Genomic DNA, 21252 nt, shown 5'->3' on the forward strand with positions numbered 1-21252 from the left:
CATCCGAAAATTTGTTATAACAGTGTATTCCTAACGTTACAACCAATATTTTCTTATATCTGTGTTTGTTATATAGGGGTTTGAGTGTATATAAAAGAAAATGTATCTCTGGAGTCAGTGCATAAATGTTAAAAGGAATCTGGTTACTGATTAATACTAATTAAAAATAAGTGCGGTTACTGCCTTTGCCTGAATATGACGTTAGTGCTCTAAGTAGCGTACTTACCGTTTTGCAATCATTTGTGTCCAAAGAATACACCACATTGGTTAATGTGTATGGGATGCATGGCTGATGATTGTTGGGCATGGCGCATTGCTGAGAATGTGCTAGCAGGATTCGAACACCATTATGAAATAGGCTTTCTAATATCATATAGAGGCATGAATCTCATTAGGGTCTTGTTCCAGTGAAGCGAGTGAAGCCTTTAATTTTCTGCTTCTGAATCTCTCTGTAATTGGGGCATGCGAGTATCAGTTCTCAAGGCTAAATAAAGTGCATATGAAATGGTGCAGGAATTGAATATTTTCAGTTACGTTCGACTGGCTTTCAGCATTATGAAACAACTGTTTCATTGAACTGTTCTGTATGCCATTCCAAAAACTCTGCATGACTTGCATGTAGTTTTAAGAAGTATATGAGAATTACATACGAACAATGCTAGAATTGTGTGTTGCGTGCAGAACAATTCAGTTGGCAATGTTGAAATCATAGTGTTGCAACATTAGCCACTTTATGTCATTGTTTTCTTTTTTGAAGGCTTGCCTAATATGAAAATCATTATTTGTATAATAAAAACGATATGTGCACTTTGCATACAAAAACTTGTCAGTACTTATCTTGGCTTGCTAAGTTGCGTACTCGCACTGCACTATGCCGTACACTTGATGTAGTAATGTAAGCTATTGCATTTTCGCAGATCTTTGCAATAATTGTGAAACTGGTGATTTCGAGTTTGAAAACCTTTCGTTTCAAAGGCTTAGTCAAGTGTTTAGTTGCCCGATTCTCGGTACTAATGACCAGGATATTCACACAACACCAGTCTTTTAATTGTCAAAGGAGGCAAAACAGCAGCTTCGAATGTTAAAAAATAGATAAGTAAATGAAATCTTGTCAATGTGGAAATCTTAAGCACTTCTACCGCATCATGATGAAAACGTGTGTCGTGTTTGCATGATGCAGCCCTGTGGGCGCGCACAATGGTGACCATCGAAAAAAAAAAGGGAAGTTTAAGTGTTATTATAAATACGAACACAACAGGAATACTGACAAGAATTTAATTTTTGAAATTCCATGACTAAACAAATCTCCCTTATACAGAGATGGCTCTGAGCATGTCTGAAGCGCAACGAATATAAGCTGTTTTATTTCAATTGATGTTGAAGCGAATTTTCAAATGGTGAACCTACTGACATAATCACCAGCGTGGCATCAGGCTACAATGCCAATTCTAGTGACATCACACATCAGTAAGGCTAAATGTGATGGCGTCAGGTACTGAAGTGCACAAAATGGCCGCTCATGGTCCACTTGACAAATCCATGCAGCTTAGCAGCCGTGGAAACGTCATTGCAGCCGAAGCTTAGCGTGCCGACGTTGTGGCACAGTGGCAATTGAAACCAGCTTTTAAAAACATGCGGTAGTTAATTTCTCAACGTGACATGCTTGCCAGTGCTTCTTCTAGAATCTTGTAGACATGTTTTTCATGGGACGCACAAAAAAGATTGCTAAAAATTTTCGTCATGAGTCCACTTCATGACACGGCTGGAAACTGAGAGTGCTGCCAAACTTGGCGTGTTTTATGCTGGCACAGAGTTTTAGTTCAAGGTCCATGAGCCACAATTGCCGCTTGGCCATTATGTTGGAGACCTGAACGGAAAATGGCTTGGAGTTATATGAATACCTGCTTTCATGTCTTCAGAAGGATAAACTCACGGAACCTCTATCGTGAGTTGTCTAACTGATGCATAAGCATAAACCTTATTTGTAGGATATTAAGGTCACGACCTTCCCTGTAATGTTGTTTGATGGCATAGATAACACGTCTTTTATTAGTGCACGGAGCAGTCCAATAAAAAGCACAAGCTGTGGCCATCAAATAGCATGTTTGGAGTTAAATTTTCGCAAAAGCTGCAATTTTCCAGACGTCTAAAGCACACCAAGCAGGGTTTACTTCTTGTCCTAGCCACGAAATACTTCAACATAGAAGTCGGATGTATTCATTTTCTGAATGCTTAGGCGTTTAGTCGGGTGGTTAGTATACTTGGCTTCTGAAAGTGGGGCACTCGGTTCGAAACCCACTACATATAACCAATGAAAAATGTTTCATGAATTTACGTCGTTATAATGGTTTTTTTTTTGCTCGACAGTACTAGGGAATGATAAACAGGTGCACAGTTTTCTCAGTCGGCACAGAATTGCTTACATTTTTAGAACAAGTTTATCGCTCGTTGCAAGAGTTTTCATGAAGGGAGCGAGCCAATGTGTTATGTCAGGTGACAGCTGAATAACCAAGACTTACTTACAGAAGTAATTTAAAGTTGTTTACTACAGCTCTTACGCTTGTTTTCGTAAAACACTGGAGCTTCGTGGAAAAAAAAATCAAAGGAAGGAAAAGGTTGTTTAGAAGATGTATTGACTCCCTAGTAAAGATATTGCGCTGCTTGCAACACCGAGTTGCAGTTTTCATCCAGAGCATTGCAGTCATGCAATTTTGTCAATTAAAAGCACTGAAATTTGGGCAAATTTGTACCTGAACATAGCGGTATTTTGAGCGCGATAATAGACAAGGAACGAAAGACAGAGATAGAATGACGAGCGCTCGCTTCAAACTAGTTTATTCACAGAAAAGACCTAGTTTTAACTTACACCGAACACGGAAATGCATGCGTGAAACTAAAATATAAATAAGCAACAGGAGGACAGTTATCACCTCAGAGTTAAAAAACGAAAAAAAAATGTGTTTGCTATACAGGAAAATGTAACTGAGGTGAAAGACAACACATGTCATGTCATGGCAAGCAAGGAAGTGGCTATCGCTGGCCTGCTCTCAGTGTCGAAAACTTTAAGTAAGCCACTTCACTGGTTAGTAGATTAATAGATTAAGGCTGACGCACGTAGAAGCATTTTGTGAATATAGAAGGTTTCCATTATTTCTCTTGTTCTGTTTTTGTGCCAGAAAAGAACTGAGGTTTTGCTGATTTCTCGAGTCCACCCACATGCTTGGATAAAACCTGGCCTTTTCTGTGAATAAACTTTAGTTTGAAGTGAACACTTATCTGTCTACCTGCGTCTTTCGTTCCTTGTCTATTCACTCGCTCAAAATACCAATTTTTCAATTACTTGATTGAACGGCTGCTGAACATCAATATATGATATGTGGCTAACCACATTTATTTGCGACACCACTATAAATGAGAGAATGTGCATTTGCATAATGTCCCGCTGAGTCACCCAAATGGCTCGTTCAGTGCTCTCCATCTTTCCCTGCAACGGTGCACATTTTGTGGTCAAACATGTGCGGTAATGCTTATTCGTTGTTGTAAAGATCGTTCGTGCATAATGTCGGTTTTATTTGCAAAAGAGCTGTCTGAGCCTATGTGTGTTAGGAAAGAATTAAGGCAACCACCTACCTTTCATATTCTTTGGAAGCCCTAGCCGGGCGCAGATCCTTGAGGCACCGTACGGTTCATTATTTAAGTTATTACCAGGGAGATGTGTTGCTTTTATGGTGAGCCGTGTCAAACTTTATGATCAGCATGTTAGCTTTCAGAAGTGACTTGTGCTTCTTTCCCATATTGTTCATTTATGCAAATGAAAGTGAAAACACGAAATAAAAAACAATTTCAAACATTAACTCTCTTTGATGACTGTGTTTATTCAAACAGAGAAACATGATGATGGTAGCTTTTTTTTTTATGTAAATGAAGATAAGGGCCATGTGGGGCTTAACAATTATCAGGTGTTCACGTAAATATTACGAGAAGGTTCCCTAGTCGGGGAACAAATGAAGCACTTGTTTACGAGCAGCAGCATGCTAATTTAACTTGACCATGGAATTCCATGAAAGGCACCATTCTCGCTTCCATTGTCACTCTCAGGATTTCCAAATTGTCTTCATTTAAGTCATTAAGACGGGCTAATCTGAATTTCGTTTGCCGCAATGCTTCCGCAAGTCGCAAAACAACGCATAAGCATCAATAAGGCTAGATACTCGCAATGGTGCGGTATTGGTGATCTTGCTGCAGCTAACTTCACAAGCGTTACACGCACTGTTTGGCAGCAGTTTGCTTTTCTAAAGAGTTAACTGACCAAACCAATACAATAGTTGCCGTGATTATGATGCTTTCAGCTGCCCGAAATAAGCAGTTTCAAAGGAAGAGTTGAATACGTTTAAACGGTTTCTATGATGGTTAAACTAATCACTGCGAGAGTGAGAGCAAGAGCAAGCTTCGAACTTGTTATTTCATAAAGGCAGAAAAATAGCCGACATGGGCCGAATATCAAGTTGCGATGGCTCCAAGTCGCACATGTTCGCCGGTATTTTGCTTGGTAGCCACGCTAATCACGCAGTTGAAGACACCATCTAAAGTTCCCAGGAAGCAGCAGATGTGCAATCAACATTGAGTCAAGACGACTGAAGAGTAGAAATTGTTTGCTGGTGTTCGCTCACCACGCCACTTGAGTAGCGAATGAACGATTACCGAGAACAAATTATCGCGAGCGGGACAGGCATTGGGCATGTTTACTAAACAAAGAGTGCATGATTAAGGTAGCTCCAATGAATGTTTGGGAACCTTTTAGAGATTATCTACAAGAAACCTTTTGGGAGAGAGTTTGTAAACATTCGTTATGAGCCGTTTGTCAGCCCTTTTGCAGCGGAGAATTTAATGATGGTTGGATGTGTCGTCGTCGGTGTCGTCGTCGGTGTCGTCTGTGCCGTCGCCTGCGCCGTCAATGACGTGTGCTTCTGCGTCATCTGCTGCGGGCTGGAGGGCTCTCTCTCGTCGAGGCAGTCTTTCATGAGTTTTTTGAGAACTCGGGCCTTTCTCGTCTGTAGAACCTTCCGCAATACCTTGCAGGGCCCGCACACTGATCCTGTGAAGGAAAAATGAAACCAGGACAGTCACAAATATAATTAAAACTTTAGCTGTACACGTCACACGAGTTCGTATCAAGTCGATCCACATGCGCTCCTTTTGTCGCCAAAGAATTATCATGGTCAATTGTTATACATTGAAACCTTGATTTAACGAAACCGAATATAACAAAGTAAGTTAAAGATACAGTACACTCTCAGTAAACGGATATCTGTTAGACGGAACTACTGTTTAAATGAAACAACTGCCTCTGCTATGTTTGGTTTCAGGTGTGTATTCTGCACCTAGGTTCACCCCTCAGTAAACAGAACTCCTGCTAAAGAACCTATTTTAGCGGTCCCTTCCGGTTCCGTTCAACGAGAGCCTACTGTAGTCTTGCAATAGATACAAAGTTAGGAATAAACCTTTATAACGAATTTTTAGACAGAAGAAACTTAGTTTTGTGTAAGCCGCAGCTTTGTTATAGTGATGTTTGAGTGCGCTTGTAATTTTTAACCCTAGATAGCAATAACTGTCCATAAAAAATCACATTTCGTGCTTTCCGTGAGTGTTCTAAGCCTGGCAACAGTCATTTTATAATGCCACTTCGCAAGAAGAATGCCGGCAATGGCGATGCTCCAAGGAGGTGCGGCTTGAGTCAGTACAGGAAGCAGTGTTGGCAACGACATGGAACTTGTGTCCGACAGCGTCTCGGACGTTGTCTTCACCCTGGATTTCGCTTCAGATGATGACAAGAACAACGGTGATGGCGATGCACTGAGCAGTGCGCGTAAACATAGACAAGCCATCACCTGCGCCTCTGCCCAATTTTCAGTGAGTTACCACGTGCTGCATCAAATAAATACTTCGACTTTCAATAAACACCGACTCATTACCTCCGCATGTATTGAGAGAAAGCAGCCCTCGGCAGCAGTCTTTTCCCTTTTTAATTTCTGTGCTGTATCTAAACAGAAATTGGTGATGTAATATATATTCAGAAACAACAATTCAAAAAAATATGACCACAAAAAAGCACGTTTGGTATATTTTTCAGGGGTTAAATTGGTGCTTAAAGGATTGATGACAAAATCCAGACACCGGACAAAATAGAACTGCTATGGAAACGTGGTGAGAAGGAGCTTCAAACACACAAAAGAACTGAAATTCAGTTACCGGGTCAAATCATTCTCGCATTCACAAAGTGGTTGTAATATCTGAAAACTCTTGTCGGTATGGTGAAACATGCCAGAAATATCACTACACAGCACAGAAGCAATGTACGCAACTACGTACGCATTGTACAAGGGCCGACGAAAATTCGCCGGCCACGCTGGCATAGGAACACGTGGAATAGTGGCCTAGGTACTTACGACGGTTCCTGTACATGTCTACAATCGCATGCAATTTGAGTGGCCTATTGAATTCAGTTTATGAAGAAACATAGCACGATATAGATTACAATATTTAATTATTTACATCCTCATTACCATTAATCACTGTAACACACATATTTATTCGAACACTCCCACTTGGTTTTTGGTGTCCAGAACTTTGCCATTGCATTATGCAAATTTCATGCATTTATAGGCAGTCAATCATAATGCAAGTCATAAAGGATTACTCAAAGTATTCCCCGAGATGGCTTCCATCACCTATTTAGTGCAAAACCACTTCTACCCTATGCATCAAGATTCCGTGGATGTCGTGAAAGAATACGAGGTTTCAGCTGCTCTCGTTGGCGGAACTGATCGAATCCAATGCTTTGACCAAGTGCTCCTTTGACATAAATGAGAAAAACAGGTATCAGTTGATAACATCAGCATTTCTTTCCCTCAGTGGGGCCACCTCAAATCGTCTTCTGAGCGGTCGCTTATCCCTTTGCAACAAGATGTTCAATGACAAAAAAGGCTTCAACAAACAGGTCTGCATGTACGCTTGGCACATGCGTAACCTTAAGCGACATTTAATTTTAGTTGAAATAATTCATAATTTTCTCTTTTTTGCACATGTCTTGTGTACAGCTTTGGTTGAGCACTGAAAGAATAAGCGAATTGACGAGCGCAAAAAGAAGAGCAGACACAGGAGTTGCTCGTCAATTAGCAGCGCTTATTCTTTCAGTGTTGATGGTTAACCAACTAGCCCAAGAGTGTGTTCCGCTACAGTCAGTTTGTTTACTAAAACACAAAAGAATGTATAACCGCCAAGAAAGCTCTCGCTCCTTTCCTTGACGGTTAAGCCTCTTTTTGTATTTCGTAAAGCATAATGGTACATGCTTAATGAAGTACGAATTGCAACAAATCTTACTAAGTTTTACTTTCAAGACACCGTTTGTCCTGCATTGCCTGTTTCAACGTTTTTCTTCTTTCGGGGCTGCATCAACCAAGACTACTGTAAACAGTGCTTGCATTGTGTTTCCTCTGAATCTGTGCACAATTTGCAAACTGTTCACAGCAGTTTAGAAAGATGCCCACTTTTACACTACATATTAGAAATGACTCCCACCGTTTCACTGTGCACGTGAATAAAAGTACTGTAATGTTGTCGAACTCTCAGTAATGTACTGAGTACATCCAACCGAATGAGCTCGCCAGATTGTTGGATTGGTTTGGTTGTGTTGAACACAACGAACCACTCGAAAAAATTCCTTTTCTATACAGATAGCTGGCACGTGGCGTCGTGGATCCATCTTTTGAATGTTCTGCACTCGACGATAGTGGCTTCGTTGACAAACAAGTAGTGGCTAACTTGCTTCATTGCGATAACTGGCAGGAACACCTCTGTGCGTGTATATAATGAAAGGACCTACATGTCATGTTTCGAGTACTACAATCTGACATCGCAAACATAGCGTCCCGCCTTGCTGGTGCATATACACAGCGCTTTCAGTGATATCAGTGCAAGCAATCTATAGGCGGGTGACTGCTCCGATCCCTCACAAATGGCTCCAATGTTTCTGTACCCGAGGGCCTCCATCTACACCAAAAGCACAAGCATATCACACACTTGCACACGACGCACACACGTGCTCACTCAAAACACGCGGAAGAGGAGGTCATGTGATGTGCGAAAAGACGCACGGTTACCTTCAGAGTCAACGTTCCTTGTGCACTCCAGGCTAAACACGGTCCCTTCGTTATTCTTGCCGATCTTGAGCAGGAGTTGCGTGGTGACGTCGCGGGATATCTCGGCAAACTCGCTCGGAGTCATGGACCCCTTGCACATGTGCGTCGCGTCTGCATCCCGTATAATCGCCTTCGCTTCGTCCAGTGACGTGACAAGTGCCTTGCAGCAGAGGGAACCCTGGAAGTATGCCTCCACCACAATCTCGGGGCCGTCGTCGCACTTTGAGAAGCTGACCAGTTTTGGGTGCGTCACCTGAAATTTGCGTGAAAGTTTAGAGGGCCAGAAGGGCCAGCATAAGGGCTAGTTGATTGCACATAGTTTACCTTTGCGACACACTGATTATACACAAAAAAGACAAAGTAAAGGCACAGGCAGGCATGCTCGTGTGTGTCCTACCTGTGCCTTTTGCGTGTCTTTTTTTAGTGCAATCAGCGCGTCACGAGTGCCGACTATTCAAAGGGCCAGTAAACAACCCTGAGGTCCAAAAATTGTTGTAAAGAAAAATATGCGCACTTTTACTTCGTGAACATGTTGCCGCAAGAATTTTGCGAATCCATGCTGTATTAAGGAAGTTACAGTGGTTCGAACTTCGGTTTCAAATTATCGCACGGCCTCGCCACCCTTCTCGTTCTTCTCTCGCAGGGAGGGGAAGGCGTAGCCCGTTGTCGTGACTGGTTTAGGCCAATCGACGAGCTGCATGCTGCGTCAAGTTGCCAATAGGCGAGTTTGCGTTACTGCGCATGAAAGGAGACTTGGTCGGGTGTAGAAAAGGAGTGCGGGAATCGTTTTTCGATATGGAGGCTCCGTGCGGCGCGTGCCGCTGCAATATTCGTAAAACTTGATTGCTGCGTCTACACAACGAATTACAGAGCTTTCTTGGGGGGTGTAAAAAAAAGTTCTAGCCTGTTGACTGGCCCTTTGATGATATATGCATGCATTACAGACACCAATGCCCAATGTATCTACCTCTCTCTTGGCCTAGAACACACCAGATAAATATTGAGGTGGCAACTACAAACTCGCACCTTTCTTACCGCGAGAAATCTGTGCTTAATTTTGCTTGCCATATACCTCTAACCTAAGTGTCACCTCTGCCTTGTCTATGTAGCAGATCAGTCACATGTCGTGCAGCAGTGTTCCATCAAATTTGCTCGCTCACACTCTAAAACCCTAAATGATGAAAACCACGAGGCCTGCGCGGAACGTGCAGTACTGTCACAGCGAAATCTCCAACAGCCTCCTCTCCGAGCCTTTTTTTAACACTTTTTGGGTAGCTGCTGCAAGCACACTGGAAGGGTACCCACTACGCCATAAATCATTGTGTAGTAGGCAGGCCACTACACTATGCCATCCTTCGTTGCTCTTAAGAGAATAGTGGTACCTGCTGCACACATGCTTGGAACATAGTGCAGTCCTTTTGTGCTGTGGCTGACGACGATGAAGAATTATGCCAGAAGCTTTTGTAATCCTCTCTATCCCCCACAGTGGGTATGTGCCACAGATCAGAGGTGAACAAGATCAAGCTTTGGTAAAGGGTATGAGCATGCGACGACCCACTCCTTGCAAAATGCGCATTATGTGACACCTGGTTGTTCCTTTGCTGTTCTAAAACGCTTTATTACTCATATCAAGAAGATTTGTTTCCCGAAATCAAGCCTGCGTAAAGACAGCTTGAAAGGGAGTTCCAAGCACTGGCCTGGCTCAGTGATAGAATACTAGGCCAGCACTCGAGGGACCTGGGTTTGAATCCTATTGTGTCTTCGGTGTTTTATGTTCACTGATTTTTTTTTTTTCTTTTTTCGTGCAATAGAGGTTACGGACACCGGCAGCGGCAGACAACTGCGATGTGCACGTGACCTGTGTAGTGATCTCGTAACAGCTTTCGCCGTAAAAAAGTGCTTAGCAGTGCATACGAGAGGACAATATAGACGTATAGAAGAGACGAGTACTCAGCACTAAATAGAGTTCTCAACCATCGCTCCTTCTCGTCTCTTCTATCCCCTCCTGTCGTATGCGCTGCTAAGCACTCTTTATCATGTTGTACCGACACACCCAATCCTACTGTCTCAAACCCTAGGTTAGTAGTTAAAACCTGTGAAAGACCGCCCTGAGCAGCTCAGATCCCAACCTCTAGGACCGAGTCTAACGCTGGGCCCAGGAAGTAGCGGAGGCCTATGACTGTTATACACAGTGTTCATGTGATGTCACTTCGTAGATATCGCCATCTCCTGCTATGCCTGGGTACCTCGCTGGGTACCTACAGCAGTTAGCGTGCCGCAGCGCGATTTGTTGAGCGCTCGTCATCTGTTGCTGTGCATGATGATTGAAAAGAAGCCGTGCGGTTTTTCATTGTCATGCATTAACGAGCTCATCGGGTCAGGAAGGCCTCGCTTGTTCACTCGATACAAGATCGGAAAATCAAAACGTGTGACACGTATACCAGCCACCGCGTACACTGGTTGCCCATTATCTCGCTTTCACGAGGGCCCATTATCTCGCTTTCACTACCGATTGCGTGGTCTAAGAACAAGTGAAAGGTCAAAGTCTTTCGAGCCGCAATTTTAAAAGTGGATGAGCAAAGTGCACAGCTCCCATCGAAAATGAGTCATCGTGCAGAGCTAGACAAGTTTACAGGGTATATATTATTAATACCAATTTTAATATGTAGCTGCGACCCACACCACCAAAGTAGCAATGTGGCTCCCCGAGTGTTTTAAACAGTGATGATGTTGAGCGTCTTTGATTAGAATTCGTGGAAACAGCCAAGGAATATATTATGCAAGGTAGCGACTTCGCATGGTGCGTGCTGCGCTGATTCCGGTCACTTTTTTTTCGCATATGTTATGACTCATTCTTTACCTTGTATATTACTTTTGTTGTTGTGCGCTAATGTACAGTATTGTCCCTGAAAATGATGCAGACCATTTTAGGGAATCAATAGACCAATTTTTAAAAAACCTAACCCCCTATTTGAACCGATCGCCCATACCTCAAATCGCAAGTGAACGAATATAGTTTCACATCTATTTTCACACTTTGTTTGAATGCCATCCGAATTCCCGTGATTGCCTTCACAATTTTAACCGCCTCCCTGACACGCTGATTGTGCACGCAGCGGTCGCAGACAAGTTTGTATATACAGTACCTATCTCTGTTTACAGGTAAGTGCTTCGGGTGTACCTTCATTACTTACCCGTAATGAAGTTACACCTGAAGACGCAAATATCATCGGTTCTTCAAGTAGTTTTTGTTAATCTGTGCCAGCCAAACATGCCGGTGCTTTTCGGAAAATCGCAGGGTGCGTTCTCAATTTCGGGTAATAACTTTCGGCAAAGAGAACACCCTGACGCTCTGCTCGCTCTTCGTGGACTGTTTATATCAATTTGCCTCACCAGCAGCTGGTAATCGCTCCTACTTGCATCGTTAGGCAAAACTGAACGGGCGCACGCACTAGGAAACAACACGGCAGCGGTCGGCCACGGAGTCGGTAGGTACCCAGGCATGTCGGTGGCGCATTTCGGAAGTGACGAATCGGCGCTGCGTGACGCACTTGCACACTATGAATACTGACGGTATTGCCCAGGAAGTAGCGGAGGCCTATGACTGTTATACTGACGGTATGCCACACAAAGTGTTGTCGGATGACTGATGGGACTGTATCACACACCTACCTCACTCCGCTCAGGCCGCCGTAGGTTCGAATCCCTATTTGAGGGAAAGGGAAACAATGTGAAGGAAACATTGGATAGATAGCTGTGACTACAACTGAGCCAAGATCTGATAAGGAACACACTTCGGATACATCAAAAACAGAAATGCTGCTTATCCACTCACTCACCTCAAGCGAATCGTCAGGCGCCGTCTTTTTCACCACCGTGGTGGCGAACACCACCCTGTGCGGGTCCCTCGTTCCCAGAAGGCACCACCAGGATGGAAGCCCCAAGTCACACTTCCTGAGCCGTTCTATCGTGATCGGCGGTTCCGGAACGGCATGGCTAACCGTTTGGTTCGCGGCAGTAGGGGTGTCGGCGTTCCCGGAGCCCTCCACTTGCACGTCGGGACAAGACTTGTCGTCTTCGGTGTCTTGTAGCGCTTTCTTTTGCGTCTTGGAAGATGTTGGCGGCGTCGGGACGGTCTGCTTCGCGGGTGGAGGCTGTTTCCTGCCCTTGGTGGGCCTCTGCTTGGGCAACCTCTTGGACAGGTACGCCGGTAAGTCCGGGAGCAGCGTGGGAAATGCGCCCTTGGCGAGTTTGGGCTTACCCCGCGGTATCCGCACTTCGGCGCCGTTGATGATGTGCACGTAGTGTCGCACGATGAAACGCGGGTCAAAGTGGCGCTCGCACACGGTCGAAAACTGGGTGAGAGGCTTGTCTAGCCTGCGCAGATTGTACTGCCACACTTTCCTCTCGTTTGGGTCCTTGGGCGCGGTGAACAGGGAATAGCGCGGCGCGCCTTTCTGACCCGTGCGGCAGCGCGGGGCGTAGCAAAAGCTTTGCGTTCGCCGTTTCTGACTCGTCACAGCGTCGGTAGAGCCGGTGTTGGCCGTGACGGTGCTCGCGGAGCCATTGTTCGCTGGTTTTGTCGGTACGCTGCTCGTTGTTGTTGGTGGTGGTGTCACGAGTGGTTGTGTTCCGCTCATCGCTCACTCACCAAACCACGCTTTCCAACGCCTCGGAGGCACACGACGATCCGCAGGAATGCGTCGACGTGGTGCATACGAAATGTCACAGCCGGGGGCCAGCTTCGGTAGTTGGCAACTTGGCGATCGCGAATTATATCGCGCCGTTTCGTCAGTTTGGAGTTGTGCGGCAGAGAGTTACGGCTGCAGCCTGGTCCGACTACAGCTTGTGTTGGATCGCCTGCTGGTTGATCATTGGATTGCCGCGAAAAATGTGCAATAGTTTTTGTACGCTCATAGAGTTTCATACGATTTATTATTGTATGAAACTCTATGTGTACACTCTACATGTGCTGACATTAACTGTCCGTTTGTCTCAGAGTTAATACGCTGACTGTTATATTACATTAACTTTGTGGTTTATCCTACTGAGGTTCATTCAGTGTCCCAGTTTCGGTATGGCTGAAGAAAAGGCGTCATCAAATTGTGAAGCCGTTCTGCCTAACTGGCCATAGGCGACAAAACTAAGTTATAGTGTGCTATACACTGTAACTAAGTGATGCAAAAAAGCGTCCATTATGCTAGAGTGTACTAGAAGTGTTGAGTGGCGGGACCGTGCCTCGCTGATCCTTCCGCAGTTCCGCGTTGCCCGTAGCGGCGGCGCTGCAGTCGAATAGTACTGATAGAGCCATGCGCCGCGTGCAGGAACTGCCAAGCGCTTCGAATCCTCCGTCGAGCTTTTTAAAGACGATAGTCTTTCTTGGGGACCTTCGACGCAAAAATTTTGGATGACTGCCAGTTGGGTGCGTTGGTAAGGGTTCTTGATGAAACACGTATATTTAGCGCTTGTTTCATCATGAAAAATTTTGGTCTGTCTGTACATTTACTTGTTTGTCCACCCTTAACGGTTCAGGGTACTCTAAACAGCACCACCAGATATCCCAAACGGCCGACCCCATCCGCAGCACCCTCCAATGTTTCTCAAGCTTTAGCGTTCATACTTGTGCGATTGTCAATTAAAAAGCAATTATTGCGCATATCTGAGGCACCATCATCATCAGCCTGACTACGTCCACCGCAGGACAAAGGCCTCTCCCATGTTCCGCCAGTTAACTCGGTCCTGTGCTTGCTTCTGCCAATTTATACCCGCAAACTTCTTGATCTCATTTGCCCACCTAACCTTCTGTCTACCCCTAACCCGCTTACCTTCTCTGGGAATCCAGTTAGTTACCCTTAGTGACCAGCGATTATCCTGTCTACGCGCTACATTCCCGGCCCATGTCCATTTCTTCTTCTTTATTTCAGCTATGATATCCTTAACCCCCGTTTGTTCCCTAATCCACTCTGCTTTCTTCTTGTCTCGTAAGGTTACACCTACCATTTTTCTTTCCATTGCTCGCTGCGTCGTCCTCAATTTAACCTGGACCCTCTTTGTAAGTCTACAGGTTTCTGTTCCATAGCTAAGTACCGGCAAGATATAGCTGTTATATACCTTCCTCTTGAGGGATAGTGGCAACCTACCTGTCATAATTTGAGAGTGCTTGCCAAATGTGCTTCACCCCATTCTTATTCTTCTAGTTACTTCAATCTCGTGACTTACTTACTTACGATGTAACTTACTCGTGATTACTTATGATGTAAGGCAGCTCAAAGCGCTGCTTGAGTGAGAAACTAGGCGGATCCGTGCAAATTCCGACTAACATTTTTAGGGGCGAAGCTTCTTATAGCAACACCCGTTCGTCCCTCGTAGCTGTTGTAGTATGTAACAAGTATAACATTTTGACCTCTAAGGTGGTGCCGGTGGGAGATTTCTTCTGTGCGTTGTTGAACAATAAGAGATAGTGCTCAATGTACATGCCAATGGCTGCTAAAGGAGAATGAGAGGCAGAAGCATTCGGCTTTTAGTTAACGCGCACGCTGCGATCCCCATTAGCAGCCACTGGCATCTACATTGAGCACTATCTGACAAGAAAGGGTTGCTACGTTATACTCGCTTGGTGTAACCTCCTTACTTTTAGAAAGGTTTAGCGAGCGTTGAGCCGCAGTGCCATGAATACAATGAACTAGTATATACCATGAACTCGAGGTGGGTAAATGTGGGAAGTAGATACGAAGCGCAAGCCGTAAGAAAGTAAAAGCCGAATTCTCCTGTCTCTCACTTCCCATTAGCAGCCATTGGCATGTACATTAAGCACTATCTGACAGGAAAAGGTTGCCATGTTATACTCGCTGGGCATGGTTTTAGAAAAGTTTAGCGAGCGTTGGACCGCAGTGCCATGAATACAGTGAACTAGTATATACCATGAACTCGAGGTGTTAAAAGGTGGGAAGTAGACCCGAAGCGCAAGCCGCAAGAAAGTGTGCGTCTGCCACCTCTCGTTTAGTCCTTGGAATGTCCTCTGAATGGCGGTGCTTCTATATGGGGAATATATGATGAAAAGATGCGAGATGGGGGTGTTTGCAGTGTCGAATAGACGGACGAACGGACACACAGACAGATGCATGTATGGACGCATGAACGGATGCACGGGCGGAGGCATGAACAAATGCAGGGACGGACGCACGAAGAGACGCACGCGCGAACGGGCGGATGGACGCATGGACGGTTACACAGACGGATGCATGGATGGACGGAAGCAAGAACGAATGGACGGACGAATGCTTCGCCCCACTCTCCATCATTCACTCCGTGGATATGCTGCTATATTTTTTTTTTCTTTCGTCGGTCGGCCGGCTCTTGAAACAGTGAATGTATCGACACAATTTAGGCGTGCCTGCGCATTCACTCGTGCATCATGACGCGTAGCAGGTGAGTCCACTTATAAAGGCTCAGAAACGCAATAAACGTGCTAAAAATGAGCAATTACACGCTTTTGCAGGCTACGGCGCGCGCGCTCCCAATGCAGACGTTCCTGAGATCTTCAGTACCATGGGACAACAGCGCCGTCGCTACTGTCACCCGCCGGAGAATCAACCGAGATGCGGCGCGGTCGCCTCGTTCATTCCTCTGCCCCCTTCTAGTACACAGTAAGTATGCTGCTGCTGTGCTGCACGGAAGTGACCTCATGCGCTTTTCTGGTTAGGCGCTTTGTTTGAAAAGTCGGAGTGTCTAGACGTAACTACAGAAACCGTTAAAGCTACGTTAAAATGTAAATGTAAAAAAAAATTTAGCTCTACCGTGACAATACAAAACCGGCTTGTTAATCACCACAAGCGATGGGCAGTTCTGGCGCAGTTGGTAAAAGCGACACATGAAGAGCGGGTGAGGTCGGTATTTCGAGCCCCATTGCAGTCTTTACTACTCTTTTTTGTTTTTGTTCGCGCATGTATTGCTTAAAAAAAAAATAACCTTTGCGCATCCACATCGGCCTTCCCGTCAACTTGAGTTGCTGCCGGTGGTCCTGTTCAAAGGCCTTCTGACATTTGATGTTTGATGGGCATCGCACAATTGGCTACAATTAGTACGATTAAGTGTTTTGCGAATTAATGCTCTTAATCGGCAAGACACAAAAGCACAAGGAAAATTTAAATGCAGCTGGCTGCATCGGTTTTTCCGTCACAAGCGTCAGGAATGTTGATTTCCACGGTTTATCAAAGTTTTGATGACAGAAAGGCGCACTGCAGCGTAGCCACGCTGAACATACAACAGGAAAAAAATTCGATGTTGCTCAGCGTACCCTAATCAGCTGACGAGGTAACCGGCAGGCCGCTTCAAAATACTGACGTGCCACAGTAATGCTCCAGGCGATCATCACTTGATAAACGATGCCCAAGGACAAGTGCCGAGTCTGTCGACTGCGTTAGCCCATCTAACTACCAAACAGCTTGTCTGTCTCACTGAGTAACACGCACGGCCTGTGACGGCACGGCAGAATTTACGTAGCAACGGATGAGAACGACCGTACGTGTTCGCACTTGGCAAAACAGCCTGCAATGCAGTAGCTTCGGCCTTCGGAGATCACCGGCTTCGCAGGAACACTTCGCAGACGCACTGGGGTTTCATGCATGTGCGTCCGGACAGTCACACGTGGACTGTGCAAATACATTTATTTCATCCTCGATCTTGCCCTTCGCGGCAAGAAAAACTCGGCAGTAAGGACACCTCCACCTTCGACAACACCAGGCTCTGCATTGCAATCCGCAAAATGCAGTACGTCCACATCAATAGGGTTTTTTAGCAAGCCACGGAAACACGTTACGGAACCGGCTGACAAGTGCGCATGCGCGACCATTGTACGCGCATGCGGAAAGGAACCGTGTCGTGTTTCCGTAACGTGTTTCTGTAGCTTGCTAAAAACCTCTAATACGCCGCACTTCATGCTGAGAAACTTTATGGCGCACACACTCAGATGGACGGCCACACTAGCTCCAGCCACCATGCAGGAACAACTGGGCATCCAGCAATCCCATGAAACAGCGACGACACAGGGTCTCCGGTCCTCCTTGGGGGTGGCCTAGGCCCAGGCCACGAATTTGCCGGAGGTTTCGATGAGGTTGTTACCATCTCCTGTTTACCTTTCGCAGCCACAGCGCCCATGGCGCCCCCTGTATTCAAGATGCTTGTATTATGTGTTTAATTAACAAATATATAAGGCGATTGACTCGTCGAGCACCTGTTTAGTAACATTTTTGTAGGTTTAATGTATTATACATTAATAATATAGACATTTATATCGCTTTAGGTAATAATTTTTAAAGTGACGTCATTTTCGTACGGTGCAGGAGCCACTTCGCGGTGTGGGGTGCGCCGCGCGCTGCAGGAGAAGCTGTCATATGTTTCCTTAAAATATCGCTTGAGCACAATTCAACTAATACCTCTCTTTGCCCGCTCAGATATTATGGGCGAAGCTCCTTAGGGTCGAGCAATCTTCCCGGTCCGTCAGCGTGACACGCTCGACACATACCCGCTTTAGAGCGGGTATGTGCCACAGGGGATGCGAGATGGCGGTACTCGGAGTGTTCCTTAGATAGACGGACGCACGGACGGACGGACAGGCTAGCAGACGCGTGGACGGATGGACGCACGCACGGACAGACGGACGCACGGACGGACAGCCTGACGGCCGCTTCGGACCGCTCATTACCATTTACTTCGTGGATATGCTGTGGTTTTTTTTTTATTTCTCTGTCTTGTATCTCATGTATATTGCTTTAAACTACAATTTTGTAGAATAAAACATTTTAACTCTATCAAGTCATAATGCATTCATTAATAAGACACAGAGAAGCCCACCAAGAGAAATAACGAAGAGGTGTCTCGGCTAGAGGAAGGGTGCTCCTCGAACTGCGCTTCATATGCGCGCCTCCGCGGGCTCATGTCGTGCATGCCTTGCTCGGTGGTTGGCTGCGCGCCGATGACGTATCACTGACGTCGTGTTACGTTGCTGTAGTGGGCGGATTCATGATGATGCTCGACTGCATGGAGAAAGGAATGAACTCCCTCCCTATGGCGGCGAAGGGTGGCAAGGCCGCGCGAAAATTCGAAACCAGCTGAAACGGATGTACTAACTTCTGTATACGCAAACTTTCGCGGCAGCACATTCACGTAGCGAAAGTGTGCCTATTTGTTTCTATAACAATTTTTTTATCTCAAGGTTGTTTGCTGGCCCTTTTTACGAAAGACTGCACCCCTTGACAACTACCGTTTGGCCATCATTGAGAATATATTTCCGCAATAAAGTAGCACCAAACGATCCCGTGACTGCCTTTGGGAATAGCCTCCGCACACACCATACTCCAAAGAAAATAATAACAAGTCATAAATACACCAAATGTTGCTATATAACCTAGAATATCAAGCATCGCATTGATCGCGATGGACTTCGTCAGACGGAGCGAAACCTCGACGCTATCATGCAGGCGCTAAAGCCCCGTAATGTCGGTGAACTGCGTTCATTTTTTGGGGAAGGATTGTTACGTTTTACGCGAGGTTTGTGCAAACATGTGTGCCGCACCTCTTCCTTTGTATCAGCTTTTAGAAGCAGACCCTTAAAGCAGCCAAGGTTCTGGTCCATTGCGACTCCTCGGAGGAACTAAAGCTCGAATGCGACGCGTTTCCGCACGGTGTGGGCGTTGTCTTGTTTCACGCGATCGGTGACGTTCACAGGCCGATCGGGTTTCGCTCGCGAACGTTAATGCAGGATTGGATTGGATTGGATAAACTTTTATTTGGTCCTCCAAAGCACAGATCACTGTGTTGCGGGCAGCTCCCACGTGGGGACTGAGATGCCAAGCTCCTCAGCCGCCTCGCGGGCTTGGTGGACAGCCCAGAGCTGATCTGCCAAGGAGGAGCTGCGGATTGCCGCCTCCCATCTGGCAGATGGGATGTTCGGTAAAGGAGCAAATTTGGTACTCTGCCAGGGCATATGTTCTAATGAAGCTATTCCCCCACAATGTGGACAAAGATTACTTGGGTATATGCAGGCGAAGCGCAACTATTCACGGCTCGGGAAAGAAGAACTGGTATTTGGCGTAACTAAATTCCGTCACTACCTTCTATTGGTCGAGTGACGGACCACCGGCCGTTGCTGGGTCTGTTGAGGTCAGACAGGCAGACGCCCTCAGTGGCTGCTGCCTGGATTCAAAGGTGGGTGCTTCAGCTGGGGACCTACCTATACCGGCTGTAGTACGCCCCGGGACGACAGATGCCGAACGCGGATGCTCTGAGCCGACAGCCGCTGCAAACGACGGAAACTGACGACGATGGTGAGCCACCTCGAGTATGTACTACTCTCGCTAAGCCAGCTGAACAATGGTGTCGTGACAAAGCGGGATCTGAAGGTTTTCACCGCTTCAGACTGTGTCTTGGCAGACGTTCGATGCCATATGCCCGACAAAAACGATGCGCTACTCACCATCACGGAGGTTTTCTTCAACCGGAATCACTCGGACTCAGACTCATAAAATATCTCACCTGGACTCACCCACTCTCGTGACTCGATCTGAGTCTCAGCGAGCCCGAGCGAGTCGACTCATGAGTCCAAGAGCTTAGAATTAGCTTGTGTACTGTTTAACACGAATATGCCACGTAATCGGTGTTCTTCTCGGTGCCGTTTGACACAGTATCTTCGAAAACGAGTTGCAAAGTGCATCCAAACCAGTAAGGTCATTTTTCTTGGATGAGATGATAGCATAAGATATAATAATCTAGAACTTCCCTGGAACAGTCGGAGGAGGGGGGTCAAGGCACCCCCTACATAACTGGTGCTTCTAATTAATAAATATTGAAATGGTGTATGAACCAAACTGCTTTGGAGTATACCTTCGAGGAGACGGGAGTACGAACGTGAATCCTGGTAAGGCTCATAGTAATGCTGAAGATCACATGATACGAGTCACAGGGCCAATTTTTTATTAGATTAACCCAGTTTGGTCATATGGCAAAACAGACATACAGACAAAAAAACAATTAAATAAATGGTCAATAAGTGAATAATCTATTCCCAGCGTATGATTTAATATTGACTTTTTTTACCAAGTATCGTAATACTTATTCCTATTGTTTCATTCAGACTGTATTTTTCTTGCATCGCCCCGGTAATTAACGAAGGCCCCCGCAGTCAATCTTCTTGCTTTTGTACGGTGAAGCAGCCCCTTCCTGTAGGAGCGCTGTTTCCGCTATGGTCGCACATTCCTTCGTGTATACAATCACTATACGAAGTGCTGTTCCTGTCAGAACGTCGTGCTTTGCGGCTATGCGTTGCGAAGTGAGATTTCAGAGTACCGAATCTAATCGAGCGCCATTGAATTTGTTAGTGAAAATTTTACAATAACTGCACACATGGTCATTTCGTGAACGCCGCATTGGCATTCGTTCATCGATTCGCAAATAGAAATGACGAAGTGGAAGCGTAGGGTATGACGTCACAATGTGTGAAATAAAAATGAATCATGTTAGCCTAGGACGCCTGGCGTTTTGCGTTCCTCAACCACGCATATATATGATTGAGAAGCGGACTTTGTGAAGGGCTTCGGAAGTTTGGACTATCGGCTGTTGTTTAAGGTGCCCTGAAGTCGCACAGCACACGTGCTCCGAGCTATTCGCCTCCATCGAATTGCGACCATCGGGGCTGGAATCGAACCCGCAACCATCAAGTCATCAGCAAGGCACTATGACCTCTGCTACGCCGTGGCAAACCACCACGAGAAGTTGTGGGTGATAAGAGGCAATAAGGAAGTCACAAGCTTGGTCAAAAGGCTGCGTTCTGTTTAATAAGCGTGGAAAAGACGGCGAGCTATATATAGCCCAGCATTTCGACTGCCGTGAAGAAAATTATCAAATTCCCCTCCCAAATATAAAAAATTGCGGCACAAATAAAAGCGCACGCTACGGGTTGTTCGCTTGGCGTCAACGTATGTGACTATGGTCGGTCATCTGTACCCGCTTTGAATATGCAGGGGGATGTGAACTTCTCACGAAAACAGAGAATTGCAAT

General features: G+C 45.8%; 1 protein-coding gene across 1 annotated transcript; it reads right to left on the reverse strand.

The window, feature by feature from the left end:
* Positions 1-3937: 3937 nt before the first annotated feature.
* LOC119179613 (uncharacterized) lies at positions 3938-12989 on the reverse strand. The gene is made up of 3 exons (XM_037430730.2): positions 12038-12989; positions 8160-8451; positions 3938-5095 (listed from the first exon to the last, which is right to left on the reverse strand). Exons 1-3 carry the CDS (start codon positions 12836-12838, stop codon positions 4848-4850), a joined length of 1341 nt encoding a protein of 446 aa, XP_037286627.2. The 5' UTR covers positions 12839-12989; the 3' UTR covers positions 3938-4847.
* Positions 12990-21252: the final 8263 nt, after the last annotated feature.

Source organism: Rhipicephalus microplus, chromosome 7 (genome assembly GCF_043290135.1).
Source record: "Rhipicephalus microplus isolate Deutch F79 chromosome 7, USDA_Rmic, whole genome shotgun sequence".
Classification (NCBI taxonomy): Eukaryota; Metazoa; Arthropoda; class Arachnida; order Ixodida; family Ixodidae; genus Rhipicephalus; species Rhipicephalus microplus.